The following is a 16585-nucleotide window of genomic DNA, read 5'->3' as shown; positions in this document are numbered from 1 at the left end:
TCAGGTCTCCACTGAAAAAGGGTAAATTCTTACCCAGCTGGACCAACCCAGTTAACAAATGCAAAATAATGCAAAATAAATAAATAAATAAATAATAAGAGAAGGGGGCCTAGAATGGATCCTTGGGGTACACCTGTTTGGATAGGTAAGAAAGGAGAGCAGGACATCTGTCATCTGACAGATTGCTGCCTGTTATTAAGATAACTACAGAACCAGAGGATAGCAGATGCAGAGAGGTTGAGTTCAGTTACTTTAGTAAGAACCTTAGGTTGAGGAATAGGCATGACACCAGTTTGTTGCTGTCTCTTGCCTCTGCTATAGTCTGGTTGAAAGACAGAAGGGCAGTGGATGTGCTGTGGTGAAGCCGATATCCATGTTGAGACAGGGTGACAAGATTTTCCTGGAGTAGATATTCAAGAAGTTATTTGTGAATGCATTTCTTGAGAATTTTTGAGAGAGGTGAGAGGATGGCTATAGGTTGGAAATTGGAAGTGTCTGTGGAGTTGCCTCCTTTATTAAGTGGAATTGTATAAAATGATTTCCAAATTTCTGGGACTGAGGATTCTTTAATAGAATGGTTAATAAGAATGGCTGCAAGTTTGAGAAATTGGGGGGGGGGGGGTAAGATGTCGAAGGAAGGAGAACAAGGCTTAAGTTTCTGAGGAATAGGTTTTATATAAGCAGTGGAAACAGGCTTTAGGATGAAAGCTGAGTGGTGGCTGGTGGTGGTGGGGTGTTGTGATTGGTTAGTGTTGGGAGGGATTAGTTTGTGGATATAGTCTATGAAGTTATTGTTTAGTAGGGTGGCAGATTCAAGAGGAGTTTTACTGGGAAAGGGGTTGGGAGTAGAAGGTTTCCCTGGATAGAGAATATTGTTATAAAGTTTTCTGGGGTTTGAGGTATGGGCAGATTGTGCTTCTAAAAGAAGTTCTTTTTGTCTTGGACAATGAGTTTTTTGGTAAGGTTTCTTAGTTCTTTGAATTTAAAGAGGAGAGAAGAATACTTTGACTTTGTCCATTGTTTCCAGGTAGATTCTCCGAGTTTTATGGAGGAAAGGGTATCTTTGGAGAGCCATGGTACAGGATTAGATTTGATCCTAATTTTCCTGACAGAGTTTAGTATGTTTAGGAAAGTGCTGTTAAACTCAAGAACAGCGTCATTTAGAGGAAGGTTGAACAAGTGAGACCAGTTTACAAGAGAGAGTTGGAAGTTGAAAATTTCTGTGTTGAAGTGAGATAGGTTTAGTCAGTCTCTATAAAGGTGGGTTTTAGAGGTATGAGAAGGTATTCTTAATATTGAGATAGGGAGGTGGTCAATTATGGACTCTGGTAAAGTATTGGGATTATGGTACAGGATACTTTTCCGTTATCGGGGCAACAGATCGCCACATGCAGTGTAATATGAAAGTTATCCCTAATACCCTAGTCTCTAAGTTACTTGCTGCATCTCCTTTGTAAAAACTCCAAACTTTCTTCCTCAACTGTATAGCATTTATTAACTTTCTCCCTCCACTTCTGCTGTGTGTACAGTGCTCCTGTTAAATTTCTCGGATTCTTTTATGATTTCCACAGTCAAGTGTCTAGCTTTCCTAATACCATGTTAAGCTTCCCATCATCATACTTACAAATAAGACTGCCCAATCAAATACGTCCTCTTCAGCACCTTTGACTGTGCTTATATGGCAGGAAAATACATAAAACAGTAATCGGGTGTACCCAGAAAACACTAGTGCTCGACAGTATGGTAAATGTAAAAAGTATATTGAGATACTTTCTTAACCGTTGTCTTGCCTCTTTACTAAGGACTTCCTTTTCCTGTTGTTGCGCGACCTCGACGTTGGTCTGCTTATTTAGCCTGTTGAACTTGCTTGTGTACAGAAAGGTAAATTATTATGTGTTGAGATCATAAAAGGGGTTTCTGAGTAAAATCATGTTCCATTAAAGGATAGGGAGTGGAAAATGGAGAGTGACGCAGTCGGGATGAACTGAGTTGCTTGAATGGTGACTCACACTGTAAGTCTCAAAGGAAAAAGCCAGGGATTGTAAAAGAGGCAGGTGTCTCAGAGGAGATCATGGAAGACAGCTGGAAGAAGGTGCTGTAACAAAATGGACCTGTTGCCCCGATAACGGAAAAGTACCTGGTATGGATTAGGGTTGGAAGTTAAGATCCAATCATGAATGGAGCTGGAGTTTTACTGATATGGATGGGAGTAGAAATGAGTGGACTGAACCCAAAGAGGTTTATACTAAGGGTAGGGGAGTGGAGGAAGAGTTTATTCCAATCAATGTTGACATAATCTAGTAAGATTGTCTCATAAGATAGATGTTGGGTGATTCACAATAAGATAGACGCAAGAACTGGAATGTTGTTACCAGGAGGTATATAGATGGATGCTATTGCAAATTTCTTGTGTGGGTTAAGATGGCAGTCGAGGAAGATGAGTTCAACAGGTGAGAAGTCTGTGAGGGATAGGGAGAGGAGGAGGTTAAGCTGTTCTGACTACATGATACCAACATGTCACCTCCCCTTTTTTGCAAAGTCTATCTTGCTGGAATATGTTAGAGCCAGGGGGAAGAATTTCAGAGTTTGTGATATGAGGTTTGAGCCATATTTCTGAAACAGTTAGGATGTGGGGAGAGTGGTTTCATATCCAAGCGTGTAAGTCTGTGATTTTGTTAGTAAAGACTGTGTAGGTTTATGGAGTAGACTGATAGGTGTTTTGTTGGGAAGGTTGGGAGTTGGTGCCTGTTACTGAGGTGGAGGTGGAAGGGCTGGATAAAGAGAATGGACCAGGATTGGGGTGGATGTCCCCATCTGGTAGGAGAGAAAGAGGAAGTAGGCTGGGTTTAGAGAAGCAGAAGTAGTAAGTAGGGGGTGTGAACTTTTGTTTAAAGGGAGGGAGAGAAATATTGAAATGTTTTAGTTTGTGATATTGAATATATGAGTTACTAAAGAGAGAGAGAGAATGAGATATGAAAGTTCAGATGTTCATTAAAGGTGGATGTTACTTGGGGAAGAGTAGGAGATAGAAGGGTACAGTAGGTTATAGTGATAAGATGATAAGCTGGAGAGGAGGAACAGAAAGGGAGTTAAGATGAACTGCAGTTGCATGCTGTTATAGTTTGTGGATTTAAGTATGGATATGAGGAGAGTGTGGTTATTGATTACATGGAGATATTGTAAGAAAGTTAAAAAAGAGGAAGGAGGAGCAGTACTTGGTGGAGTGGGAAGGAGGAGTAAGTGAATGAAAGATATAGGGTAAAGTAGGGGTGGAGGGAGGGTAACTGATTTGTGTTACAGAGCTGGAAGGTAGTGGGGGGAGTGGGAGGTAGGGAAGAGGAGAGCAGAGTAAGGGAGGGTTTAGTGATTAAAGCAGGGAAGAGATGACTGGATAGTAGGTGTGGGGGCAGGCCCCTGGCAAGGAGGTTAGAGTATAATGTTAGAGTAACCAGGGGTGGGTGAGAATGGGGGTAGGGTAGGGGAACAGAGTGAGCCTGAGGGAAGGGTGAAAGGAGTGGGCTGGCCTTTGTTTGTGAGAAAACATTCAGCAAGGCAAGTTAAGATGAGGTTGAGAAGTGCATTACAGAGAGTAAGGAAAAGAAGGATTTTAAGGAGGCTGCATGCACAGTAATGGCTCCCTGTGGGGTAGAGAAGGAAGGTCATAACAAAGTCGGGAAGAAGATAAAGAGGGGGAAAAGAGAAGAACCGTACAGAGAGGAGAGAATACAAGGTTGATAGGAAGGTTGGAGCTGCGGTTTGAAAATAATGAAAACTACAAAGGTGCTGTTGGTGAGACAGTAGTGTGCAACTATGGAAATTAGTTACTTGTAAAAGAAGCTAGATATAATTCGGAGGTGTAGAATAGTACAGCAGTGGGAGGAAGGGGACAGAGAGGTGTGAGGTGATGTAAGAGGGGGCTGCTAGGCAGGAGTCAAGGGTTACAGAAAGGAAAAATAATTAAACCAGTTTCGTTACGTACACTAAAATTTCAGATAGAGGACCTAGGTAGTAGTTTCAGGCATCCACTGGAAGGGAACATGAGCTTTCACTTAGGTTCAGCTTGATTTAAGGTTTGGATTCTTGGGGATCACTGACAAGAAGATTTGGAATAAGTTTTGGTGTGCTACCTGAATAAAAAACAAAGAAAATAAATTAAAAATTAGTGTAAGAACTCAGATAATGTTACTGGTAATATACCATAGAAAACATGATAGAATGAGTGGGAAGGTGGATAGGCAACAGCGATAGAAAAGAGGATAACAAGGAAATATTAGTAGGATATATTATGGAAGGAGAAGGTGTGGTAGCAGACGTAGAGTGGAGAGGAAGAAAAGAGGAGAGATATAGACAGAAGAGGAGAAGTACAGTAGTAGGGGTATATGAAGGAAATAGTAAAATGATAGGATATATTAAAGGAAGACAGAGTGTAATATCACAGGTAGAAGGAAGAAAAAGGTAGACTGAGAAAATGAGAATTTGAGAAGGAAAAAAAAGTGTAGGTCAGTTCAGAGAGCAATAGCCATATATATCATCCATACTCTAAACACTTACAGTAAATAGCTAGTTTTCTCTTAAGATTATTATGGCTCAGAAGGTGAAACAAAGTTATACAAACAGTATACTAATGGTACTGACCTAGAAAAAAATTAGTACTAATAAGTGAGGCAAAATTATAAACCATAACACAACTTAATAGTAATTCTTAAGATGGTATAGCACCAACCAGCGGGACAACAATAGGCAACTTTCCCTGCAGAAAAAAAGAGTCTGCATGAAGACTTCATCACAGTTACAGTCTGCCATTAAAAAAACATTTAAATACAAATAATTCATCCAATCAAATATGAATTAGAAGAATAAATTATGAGGTCACTCAACTACCAAGTGAAATTTCTTAAAGAACCAGACCTGAAACATCTAGTTGTGTTACATACACTAAATAACAAAATACAGCTAAATCAATTACATGCACCATTGTACATTGAAAAATGTGCTGAAATTGAAGTAAAAAATCACACTAAAGCTGTTTTCATCTTTAAAATGCTAGAAAGAGAAACTGCATCATTAATGCCTGGAGCAGCAGCTGCATTAAGTGTGAATTGCCAAGTTAGTTCTTTAAACTCAAGTTGTGTGTCTAAGTCCCCACTAAAGTTTGTCACAATTATCTTGTCTATAATGAAGGGCAAGGTTTTTTTTGTATTTTGGGCAATCCAGTGTCTCTAAATAAGGCACTTGTGGTTTTTCTTTTCTTTATGTCATATGTATGTTCACGGTTCCTGCCCTTAAGTTTTCTGATAGTTTTCCCTATGTAAAAGGTGTTGCAGGAGCTGCAGGTAGCCAAGTAAAGTATGTGAGTAGTGTTGCAGTTGCATCTCCTTATAGATGGGATAGTTGTGTTAAATTATTTAACTGCGATGTATGGACCCTCATGTATATATATATGCACATTTTGCAGGACCCACAGTTTCACAAGGAACCATTAGTCACCACAGATTTTATAGCGCTACTGGGTAATTCTAGCAGAGTCTTAATGTTCTTTCCTTTAGAATACACCATCACTGGGGCAGTTCCTAGAATCTTTTTTACCTCCACAGAAAAAAAGTACAGTTGTGTACACTTACCATAAATGTAGATGTTCGAGTGTATTCACTGTTGCAGTCATTACATTTGGGGTAATCTGCTGGCAGGTTGTCCTCAGTCGGCCAGAATAACAAAGTCTTGGGTCCTGCGTCGGTTGCTGTCTCCTCTTCCATGATGTCAGGTCGTCAAGGGTATAAAAGATGCAGCCGACACAATTTTAATCAGTTTTTCTTGCCCCAGATGTCAGGTGCCCCCCAAATGGGGAGAAAAAATATATATAAATAAACTGTAAACATATAAATGCACCATAGAAACAAAAATTTGGGTAACCCGGACTGCAACAGTGAATACACTCGAACATCTACATTTATGGTAAGTGTACACAACTGTACTATGTTCTTCGTGTTTCACTGTTGCAGTCATTACATTTGGGTAGAATCCGAAAGTTATGGATGGGAGGGTGGAACTAAATAGCATTAGGAGCAGCTATAAGGCCCTGCAGGACTGCAGTGGCAAAACCTGCCCCAGATTTAGAGAAGAGAGGTAAATGATAATGCTTTGTGAACATATGAACTGAGCTCCAAGTAGCAGCTTCTAGAATGTCTTTGGTTGGGACCCCTCTGAGAAAAGCTGTTGAAGTAGAGGCAGCCCTGGTGGAATGGAATCTGATCCCCTTGGGCACAGGTTTACTATAGTGCAAACAGAAGGAAAGAATGCAGTGGCTTATCCATTTAGAAATAGTCTGCTTTGAAATAGCCTTCCCCTCTGCTCCTGCAGCAAATGCTACCAGTAGTTGCTCAGACTTTCTTAGAGATTTTGTCCTGTTTAAGTAGAATCTTAGCTATCTGTATACATCCAATGAATGCAGAATCTGCTCCCCCTTGTTCTGCGGATTTGGGAAAAATGTTGGCAGGTGAATGGTCTGGTTAAGAGTCACACTGGATACCACCTTAGGCATAAAAGAAGGCTTGGTCCTGAGGGCCACCCTGTCCGGGTAAAATATAATGATAGGCTTCACTGCCATGAGGGCCTGTAGTTCTGAAACCCTTCTTGCTGAAGTAACTGCCAAAAGAAAAGCTGTCTTCCAAGATAGAAATTTTATATCCGCAGTAGCTGCTGGTTCAAAAGGAGGCAGGGTGAGTTTTTCCAGCACAAAATTGAGGTCCCATGCAGGAGTTGGTGTTCTCCTGGGAGGTCTTACATTTTTGGCCCATCTGAGATACTGTTTAAGCAGTGGATGAGAAAAGAGGGGAGGTTCTGTGTTGTAATGAGCCGAGATGGCAGAGGCATGAATTTTTATTGAAGAAAAAGACAGGCCCTTGTCAAGCATCTCAGTTAAGTATTATAAAATCTGAGGAATATTGGGCTTTGCTGTGTCTATTCCATGTGCTTGGTTCCAAACAGAGAATCTCTTCCATTTATCAGCATAAGATTTTCTAGTACTAGGCCTTCTGGCTTCCAAAATGACACCCATCACAGGTTACTGAGAGATGTGGTTTGAATAATTAGTTGATTAGCCATGTTGAAAGATTCAGAGTTTGGAGCTGAGTGTGCAAAATTTGATAGTTCTGCTGAGACAGTAGATGAGTTATTTGAGACAAGTACCACAGAGGAAGGTGTGACATAGGTTCATAGGTTCATAGGTTCATACTAGGCTATCTACCCGAGGGCATTTACAAGCCTAGCCCATAGTTTTATGGCTTACGCCACCCCTTTAGTTTGGAGAAACTATGCCCATTATTTTGCTGTGCCTCTGTTGAGCAGTGACACTGAGGTAATCCCTGGGGTATATCTGCGATCTCCCATCCATTGGTCAAGATTCCTCTTGAACAAGGCCAGCGAGGTGCTCTGCCTCACATATACTGGGATTTTGTTCCACAGCATAGGGAGTCTTTGGGTGATGAATCTATCCCTCCAGCATGTCCTATTAATAACCGTGTCGAGGTTTAAGTCTCCCGCCCTTGTGGCTCTGAGGGATCTAGATTTTTTGAGGTGAAGCATGTTCATCAAATCTGGGTTTGACATGGCCTTGTATGTCAGGCACAGGTCACCTCTGAGCAAGCGGTAAGCAACTGAATAGAGCTGGAGTTCTTTCAGTCGGCAGTATAAGACAGATTTTTGAGACCCTTTATCCTTTTGGTGAGGAAATTTTGTGGCCTCTCCAGCTGCTGCAAGTGTCGGGTCAGATACATTCCGAATGGGGCATTGTACTCAATCATTGGTCTGATGAGTGATGAGTATAGGGAGACTATGACCTCCCTTGATCTAGATGTGAATCCCTTCCTGATAAGGTGGGCAATGTAGAAGGTCTTCCTAACTACTTTAGCAATATGAGTGTCAAATGAAAGGCTACTATCAACCTGGGTCCCCAGGTCCCTGATAACGTCTTCTGTGCTCAGTGGATTGCCACCTATATGGTAGCTAGGGGTAACCTTGTTTTTCCCGAAGGGTATGACTATGCATTTCTTGGCATTTAACTTTAGGCCATGGCTCTGGCACCAGTTATCCATTTCTGTGAGACCCTTCTGAAGGATATCTGTGTCAGATGTGTTTTCGACTACGGCGCCCAGTTTGCAGTCATCTGCAAACTTTGTCAGCCATAACCCTCCTGTGTTTGCTTGTACTTCAGAAAAGTAGATGCCAAACAAGAGTGGGCCCAGGACTGAGCCCTGTGGGACACCACTTGTGACAGGCTTTGAGTCTGACATGGCGCCAGCAACTCTGACCCTGTGGGTTCTGTCACTCAGCTAGTTTGCAACCCATCTTGTGATGTATGGGTTTACTTTTAAGCTGATGAGTTTTTCAATGATACCCGAGTGGGGTATTGTATCGAAGGCCTTCGCCAGGTCGAGGTAAGCTGTATGGACTGCCTTTCCCTCATCAATGGCCTTGGCGACTGTTTCGAAAAAGTCAACCAAGTTTAAAAGGCATGATCTGCCTTTGACAAAGCCAAACTGGGTTGGATCCAAAGTCTGCAAATTCCCTATGTCTTTATTTATGAGATCCATTATGATCCTCTCCATGGCTTTGCAGATAAGGCTTGTCAAGCTAATGGGACAGTAATTTCCAGGGTCGGTGGAGGCACCGCCTTTGTGAAGTGGGACCACAGTCGTTGCGCGCCACTCCCTGGGTACGTATCTGGAGGTGAGACTAAGATTAAACAGCTGTCCTAACTGCAGGTTTAATTCCTCGTTGAGTTCGTGGAGCACACAGCCGGGGACACCATCAGGTCCCATGGATGCTGTGTTTTTTGCCTTGGAGAGAGCAGTTCTCACCTGGGCGTTAGAAATGTTTGGGGGGCTACAATCATTTGGTATAGATATCTCTCTCTTTTTGGGGGGGAGGGGGGGAGAAGTTTGCACTGAACCTGTCAGCCAGTATGTTGGCAACGTCTGTAGGATCAGTAATCTTCACATCATTTTGAACTAATTCTGAGCATATCTGGGATATTCCTTAGAAGCAGGTACCAGTGCTGGCGAGGCCAGTCCGGAGCTTTTAGGATCATTTTTGTTTTTTCCTGTCTGACTTTTAGTAAGACCTTGGAGAGTAGAGGCAGAGGGGGAAAGGCATAGACTGATAGGTCTTTCCAGCTGAAGGATAAGGCATCCACTTTCCATGCTTTTTTGTGATGAGTTCTTGTGTAGAATTTGTCCAACTGATAGTTTTCAGAAGAGGCAAATAGATCTATGTCTGGGCTCCCCCATTTCTGTGTTAACATGCTGAAGATTTGTGGATCCAGTTTCCATTTGTGCGGGTCCATAAGATTTCTGCTTAGGTCGTCTGCCAGGGTATTTTGCTTTCCTGGCAGGAATTGAGCTTGAAGATGTATTTGGTAAGTCAAGGCTGTGTTCCACAAGGCCATGGCTGGTCTGCAAAGGGGGTACGAATGTGTACCCCACTGCTTGTTTATGTACCACATAACTGTGGTGTTGTCCGTCTTTATCAGTAGTTGTCCTGGATGAAGTAAGTCCTTGAAGGCTGTCAGAGCATTCTGAACAGCTAGCATTTCTTTCTGGTTGATATGCAGAAGCATTTGGTTTGGGCTCCATTTGTCCTGAATGCATCTCCCTGCCAGGTGGGCCCCCCAAGCATAGTCTGATGTGTCTGTAGTTAGGGTTTGCGTGGCGGAGGTAGAGTGAATAACAGTCCCTTGTTTTGGCGACATGTCTCTGCCCACTAAAGAAACTCCTATTGTAGGCAGGGAATGAGAGGAATTATTGTTTCCAGGCTGTGACAATGTTGACTCCATAAACTTTTTAGGTACCATTGAAGTTTCCTCATATGCAATCTCGCATATGGAATTAGTAGAATGCAGGATGTCATGAACCCTAAAGCCTGCAGAATTTGTCGTGCAGATAACTGGGTTTTTCTTGCCATTTGTTTGAAGTATATTGTCAACTGCCTTTGTTCGTCTGGCATGAGGTAAGCCATCTGGGCAGTTGTATTCAAGCTTGCACCCAGGAATGTAATTATTTGATAGGGTACCAGTTGTGATTTCTTCTCGTTTATGGTGTACCCTAGGCATGCTAAAAGCCTTTTTACAAACGCCATATGTCGAAGAAGAGTGTCCTTGTCCTCTGCTTGACTGAGACAATCATCCAGATAAGGATAAATTTGAATGTTTCTTTGTCTGCAGAATGCAATTACTGGTGCCAGGCACTTTATAGATTCATAGATTCATAGATTAGTACTACGCTAACTGCCCTTGCGTGCCATTTTAAGCCTAGCCAATTATCCTTTGTAAAGACCCTGGGTGCAGTAGATAAGCCAAACGGCAGTGCAGAGAATTGGTAATGCAAAAAACCTGCTTTGAAGCGGAGGTATCTTCTGCATGATTCCCTTATTGGGATACGCAGGTATGCCACTAAAAGTCTAGAGTTACTAACCAAGAAATCTTGCCTAGCATAGGCAGTAGCTGTTGTAAAGTCAGCATTTTGAATTTTGGAATGTCCAGGAACTTGTTCAGAATCGATGAGTCCAGAACTGGACGCCATGAATTGTCCTTTCTGGGTACCAGAAAAAGTCTTGAATAAAATCCTTGTCCTTTTTCCTTTTCTGGTACTAGCTGAATAGCCCCCATATCCATGAGGGACATGACTTGTTTCTGGGCCTCTGCCCACTGGGTTTGTGGCAGATCCGGCCATCCGTCTGGAATTGCCAAAGTATGGAAATGAAATCTGTACCCCTGGGATACTATGTTTAATACCCACTTGTCCTGGGTAATTAACTGCCAATTTTGAGAATGAAGTGCTAGTTTTCCCCCAAAGCTGGCTGCCAAAAGATAAGTGCTTGGAGATGATAGAGGAAAGTCATTGAGACTGTTTACTGTAGGGTTGTGCTTTGTTTCCTCCAGATTTGGAGGTGGAGGCACCCCATTGCTTTGACCTGTAAGAACCATGTGATTGATATCTGGAGCCTTTTGAGTGCCTGGGTTTGCCTTGAGTGGCTCTGTTGGACACAGGAAAGGACCACTTTTTAGTAGGTCAGTGCCTACTGAACCTGGGTGGCTGCACTTGCAAGAAATCTTTTAGAGTTTGCATAGATTTAGCTTTGTCTTCCATTTTCTTTATAAACTCTTCTGCCTTATTACCAAACAGAGTATCATGCTGCAAAGGGGTATCCAACAATTTAGCTTTAACATGATCAGGCAGATTTTGCTCCTTGAGCCAGGCATGCCTTCTACCCATAGATCCAGTTACAGCGGCCCTACAAGAGGCCTCCAAGGAATCAAAACCACATTGCAAAGTATGCTTTCCAACCTGTTCTGCTGAATGCAATACATCCTATAACTCTTTATTTTCCACACAATCAGAAATCAACATAATTTTCTGTTTCAGTAAGCCCATAACATGCTGTTGATATTTAAGCATATGAAACTGGCAGTTTAAAGCCGTGATTGCCAAGGTTGCAGACGTATAAACCTTCTTACCCCATCTATCCAGCACCCTGGAATCTCTATAGGAAGGGGTAGGATTTTTGGCTGTAGAAGCCTTTACACCCTTGGGACCCTGAGAAATAGTCTCGGGATCAGAAATTTGTGGGAGTCAGGAACCCTGTAATATCTGTCTGGCTTACTAGGAACCGGAGGCAGGGAATCAGGAGCCATGCTGGATTCCGAGAACACATCATCAATAATGTCTAATACAGGAGGTATTGCCAAAGGCCTATGCTGAGGAAGAAGAAGGACATCCCTAAGCCTCTTTTTTTGATTCAGAGAAGTCCTGACTCTTCCAGTGAAAATGTTCCCTTAAAGTATGCAAAGTCTCTCCAAAAGAATAATCCTCAGGAAGAGATGCAGATGGGATGGATTCCTCTGCATCAGAATCCTCACAGGGTGGAATAGAAAATTCCTGATCAGAAGAGGAATCACAAGAAATGGAAACCTGATCTGATGATTCATAATCAGTGCCTTGCCTAGGCCTCTTAGCGGGGGGGGGGGGGGTTGGGAATCCCTGATCAAGGTAATTAAATCCTCAACCATTTTAATCATCTGTTTTTTAGGCATAGGGGCCTGAGCATGTGGCTCATGCGTCGGTTTTTTAGACATAGAAGTTGTTTTTGGCCTTGTTTTTGTTGCTGGCATTGGTTTAATGTAAAAATGTTGAGGCCTGAAAACACCCTCAGAAGCTGGTGCCTGCTCAGCAGCTCTGGACCCATTCAAGGGAGAGACATCCATGGGTTCAATACTTTGCGAATCACGCGGCATACCTGACTCTGAATGGGTCTCGGTAGAGGCCTGAGACTCAAAAGTAGTGGGTATCAGGGGCTGCGAAAGCGCCTCACTGAGTACCGGCGAACCGGTGAATGGCTTAGGAGAAGCTTCGTCATCGGTTTTGGACCTCGACGGTCTGTCTCTGTCTTTTTCCTTGCGTTTTTTGTGAACTCCGGTAGTCGGATTGCTAACCGACAACATTTCAGGGTAGTTAAATCTTGAACCAAAATAAATAGAAGCAAAAATATACCGACGCTTAATAGTGCAATGGTTAAATTTAGCACAAAACCAACAGCAAGGCACGTTGTGATCAGGGCCTAGGCAAGGAATACAGTACAAATGAAAATCCTTATGAGGTATTTGCTTCCCACAAGTAATACAATTATTAACTTTTATTGACATCGGTAAGGAGCAAGAAAAGGTTTCCTCAACGGGGTACTTAGCTTTAGTTTGAAGACTTCGGTTCTGAAACTCGAATACGAAAATTTCAGGAGTCGGCCGACCAGCACTTGCGAACTGCTTCTGCTTCGGCACCGCGCGGCAAGAAAGACATTAAAATGGCGTTGGCTGCATGTTTTATACCCCCTGATGGCCTGACGTCATGGAAGAGGAGACAGCAACTGACGCAGGACCCAAGACTTTGTTATTCAGGCCGACTGAGGGCAACCTGCCAGCAGATTACCCAAATGTAATGACTGGAACAGTGAATTACAATGAACATCAGTGTCCCAGTTCAGCCTCACTCTGTTAATGTAACCAAAAATACCTTTGCTAAATGGTACAGAAAAAATGTGGGTGAATGAATCATACATACCCTTACTCACCCTGTTTGCAGTAGTCTCCCCCAACATTGTTTGTAATGCTTGATTTAATCCTTAAACAAGGTATAAATCTACCATACTGCTGATGTACCACATCATCTCTAATGTTTCTGAGTAAATAGGTGGGATATCCATCAAAAACAGAAAGCTGAACCCACTTTAGCGCACTTTCGCTTGCGTCGGCTGGATTAGCATAGTGGTTGAGCTCTATCTCCCTGCACATGCTTGGTAAGCATTTATGTGGAGTATGTGCCATGAGTATGTTGCTGGACTGTTATACACATCCATGACTAAAATAAACTGTCTGTTTATTTTACTGTGGAGCTTTTCTCCCCAGGCCGCGCTGAAAATGGACCTATGTCCAGTCGGACACTCCCGGGCAACAAATTTAAATAAATAAATAAATAACGACAAGCATAAGCCTACAGGCATTGCTCAGTCCCTAAAATGGTTGATTTTGCCTTTTTGCAACCAGTTCACAATGAAAAGACAAGCAATACATCTTCTAAATGCTGGACGTAAGCATGACCTGAAGAAGAGTAACACAGTTGTAAGGCCTCAATATCTCTAGCTTTTGCCTAGTCTGGTACTGTCTAATAAACACACTGAAAATCATAACTAGGGTCGGGTAAAGTGGGTAGCTGTCCAGGAAGCAAAGTGTTAGGAGGCATGATCAGCTGATCATGATCACTCTTTAGTGCATACTAAGTTCATATTGGCATTTATAAATAAATGCTGGTATTGCATTTGGGGTCAAAAGTGAAGTGCTATAGGTCTCTAGCCATGGTAGAAAATTGTAACAGCTGTTTGCTAAAATGCAGCAAAAAGTCTGTTACAGTTTAAAAGAAGGGAATAATTTTTATTAATTTATTTATGTATGTATTTTTTTGCTCTTCTGCTCAGTCAAAGAGCTTGTTTTTCTGTTTCAGACGGATGCCAAATATGGGGACAGGATCAAGTGCAAAAGCAGTTAGCTACATCTCTGCTGAAATTAACTGTTAGTGGTAATACTGTAGAAGCTTCTACAAAACTGCTGTAAACCACTAATACTGCAATCCAAAAAGATACCCTAGGTATGATTTACAGTGAGGCATATTTAAGCTATATCAAAGAACAGTTGATATTTGTTAAAAATTTAAGGATGAAGATAGGTCTTTGGCATTACACTAAAATTCAGAAATCTGGACATCATTTGCTTGTTAGCTTAACAAAAACAATATGAAGTAAAAGAAAGTATGCTTGTTGAAAGGTCTAAGACTTTAACTGCAATTCTTGGTACAGCAAGAATTTAAGTGCAAACGTGAAGGAAACATATACATACACACACACACACACACACATATACACATATATACACACACATATATATATATATATATATATATATATATATATATATATATATATATATATATATATATATATATATATATATATATATATATGTTCCAAATTCCAAAACTGTGTTGTCTTAGAGGGCTCGCCCTTCTCTAAGGTATAGTGATCTTGGAGTTAAAATATGTAAGTAGCAGATGTCTGCTTGTGTGTGTGTGTGTGTGTGTGTGTGTGTGTGTGTGTGTGTGTCTGTGTGTGTGTGTGTGTTTGTGAGCGTGGGGGGGGGGGGGGTCACAGTGTCAAAGCCTTCCTGAAAAAATCTTAAAATTGTGACACAGAGATTTAGAATTCTCCTTTTTTGTAAGAATCATTTAATTTTTATAATATAGGGATTGCAGTATCAGGTCTCACACCTTCAACAATCAGCTGATAAAAAGTGCTTCTGTGCCTTAAACAATTGCCTGTTTCTGCACTCTACTCTATTCACATATACCAGTTCCAGGCCTCTTACCTGACAAAAAAAAAATCCTAGCCATGTGGCAGACTCAGCAGCTGGAACAACATCTCTAGATGTGAGCAGCAGGAGGCACAGCGGTGGCAATGTATACCAGAACAAACCTTTTAAGAGCCTGTCTCTTTTGTGTTATATTACCATCTGAACTGTCTGGTAGCAGCTGATCTCAACCTCCAAATCAAAACAACTTCCTTAAAGTAGCTCCCAAAGTATCCACTGAAATATCAACCTCACGCAGCAAACATAACAAAATCTTGGACTTAAAAATTTAAATGAATGCTAGTTTTGACATATTTGGTGATCAGTTTTGATAATGCTCAGCTTTAATTCAGAACTGATGGAAAGACAAACCTAGTATAAAGAAAAAAATCAGATTTGTGGCACAGTTAGTGTTTCTGTTTGTGTGTTTTTTCCTTAATATAATTGTGATGAAGTTGTCACTTACACATCTGACATTTGTCACCGGTCCATCCAGCAAGACATATACACCTTCCACTTTGGCGGTCACAAAGTCCTCCATTCTGGCAGTCACAGATCTCCTGGCAGTTGATGCCATACTTCCCCTGACTACATTCTATCAAAAACAGGAAAAAAAAACAGTTATTTATATAATAAATAGCAGGTAAAAAATTACCAGTCTGGTTAGAGGGAAAAGTTGCTTTATTCTGTCCATTTTCCTAGATGCTGTAGTCCATTTAAACCTCAGTTTCACTTTTATTCCTGTTAGGATTTCTTTATGACACTGCCCACACACTCATATACTTTAACCATATATAGATATGTGATCAAGTGAATACATAATTAACTTTGTACATATTAAAAGATACGCCAGTGTCATCTTTTTGGTAATACCATATTCAGGGATTCCAATGCTCTGAAACAAAATGCTCACATAGTACACCCCTCGGCATACTACCCCCCAGTATGAAGGAAGAAAGGATAAAGGACTAGGAGTAATGTGAAGGTTAGTTTGCATTTTATTTGTTGTATTACTTCATTGCCTTTTTCTATTTTGAATACGGTGATTTGTTTTATTTACCTTGTGTTTTACTTGTATTCTGCTTTTAACTGCAAATTAAAATTTGAAAAAGACACCACAGCTCTGTCTCTTGTGAGTCAGGCAGAAATTAGTACAGGTCAATAGAATAGGTCAAATAAGGTGAATCATCTGTGAACTGAGCGGCTGGAGCTAGGAACCAAACCTTCTATTTAAGGGGTAAAATAAAATATTTCAGAACTTTACTAGAAAGGCTCACCCAGACTCTGCTACACTTTGCTGTGAAGGAAATGTTAGTTTGCTTTTTTGTTGTATTACTTTATTGGCTTTTTCTGTTTTGATTACTGTGATTTGTTTTATTTACCTTGTGTTTTACTTGTATTCTGCTTTTGACTGCATATTAAAACTTGAAACGAGACCACAGGCCTGTCTCTTATGAGTCAGGCAGAAATTAGTACAGGTCAATAGAACAGGTCAGTTAAGTTAATCATCTGTGAACTAAGGGGGTGGAGCTAAGAACTAAACCTTCTATTTAACCTTCTGCTACACTTTGCTGTGAGGGAAAGGTTAGTTTGCCTTTTTTGTTGTATTACTTTATTGCCTTTTTCTGTTTTGAAGACTGTGAT

At 41.3% G+C, this 16585-nt stretch overlaps 1 protein-coding gene across 1 annotated transcript in view; it reads right to left on the bottom strand.

The window, feature by feature from the left end:
• MEGF6 (multiple EGF like domains 6) overlaps positions 1–16585 on the bottom strand; it is a 2184612-nt gene that overhangs the window by 500609 nt on the left and 1667418 nt on the right. The window contains exon 23 of the mRNA XM_044062967.1: positions 15408–15536. Within this exon, the coding sequence (XP_043918902.1) occupies positions 15408–15536 (129 nt within the window). The remainder of the gene's footprint in view (positions 1–15407; positions 15537–16585) is intronic.

This window comes from Protopterus annectens, chromosome 2.part1 (genome assembly GCF_019279795.1).
Source record: "Protopterus annectens isolate FY-2018-M chromosome 2.part1, PAN1.0, whole genome shotgun sequence".
Taxonomy (NCBI): Eukaryota; Metazoa; Chordata; order Ceratodontiformes; family Protopteridae; genus Protopterus; species Protopterus annectens.
Note: the sequence above shows the minus strand (reverse complement) of the source record. Positions and strands in the feature narration are given on the sequence as shown.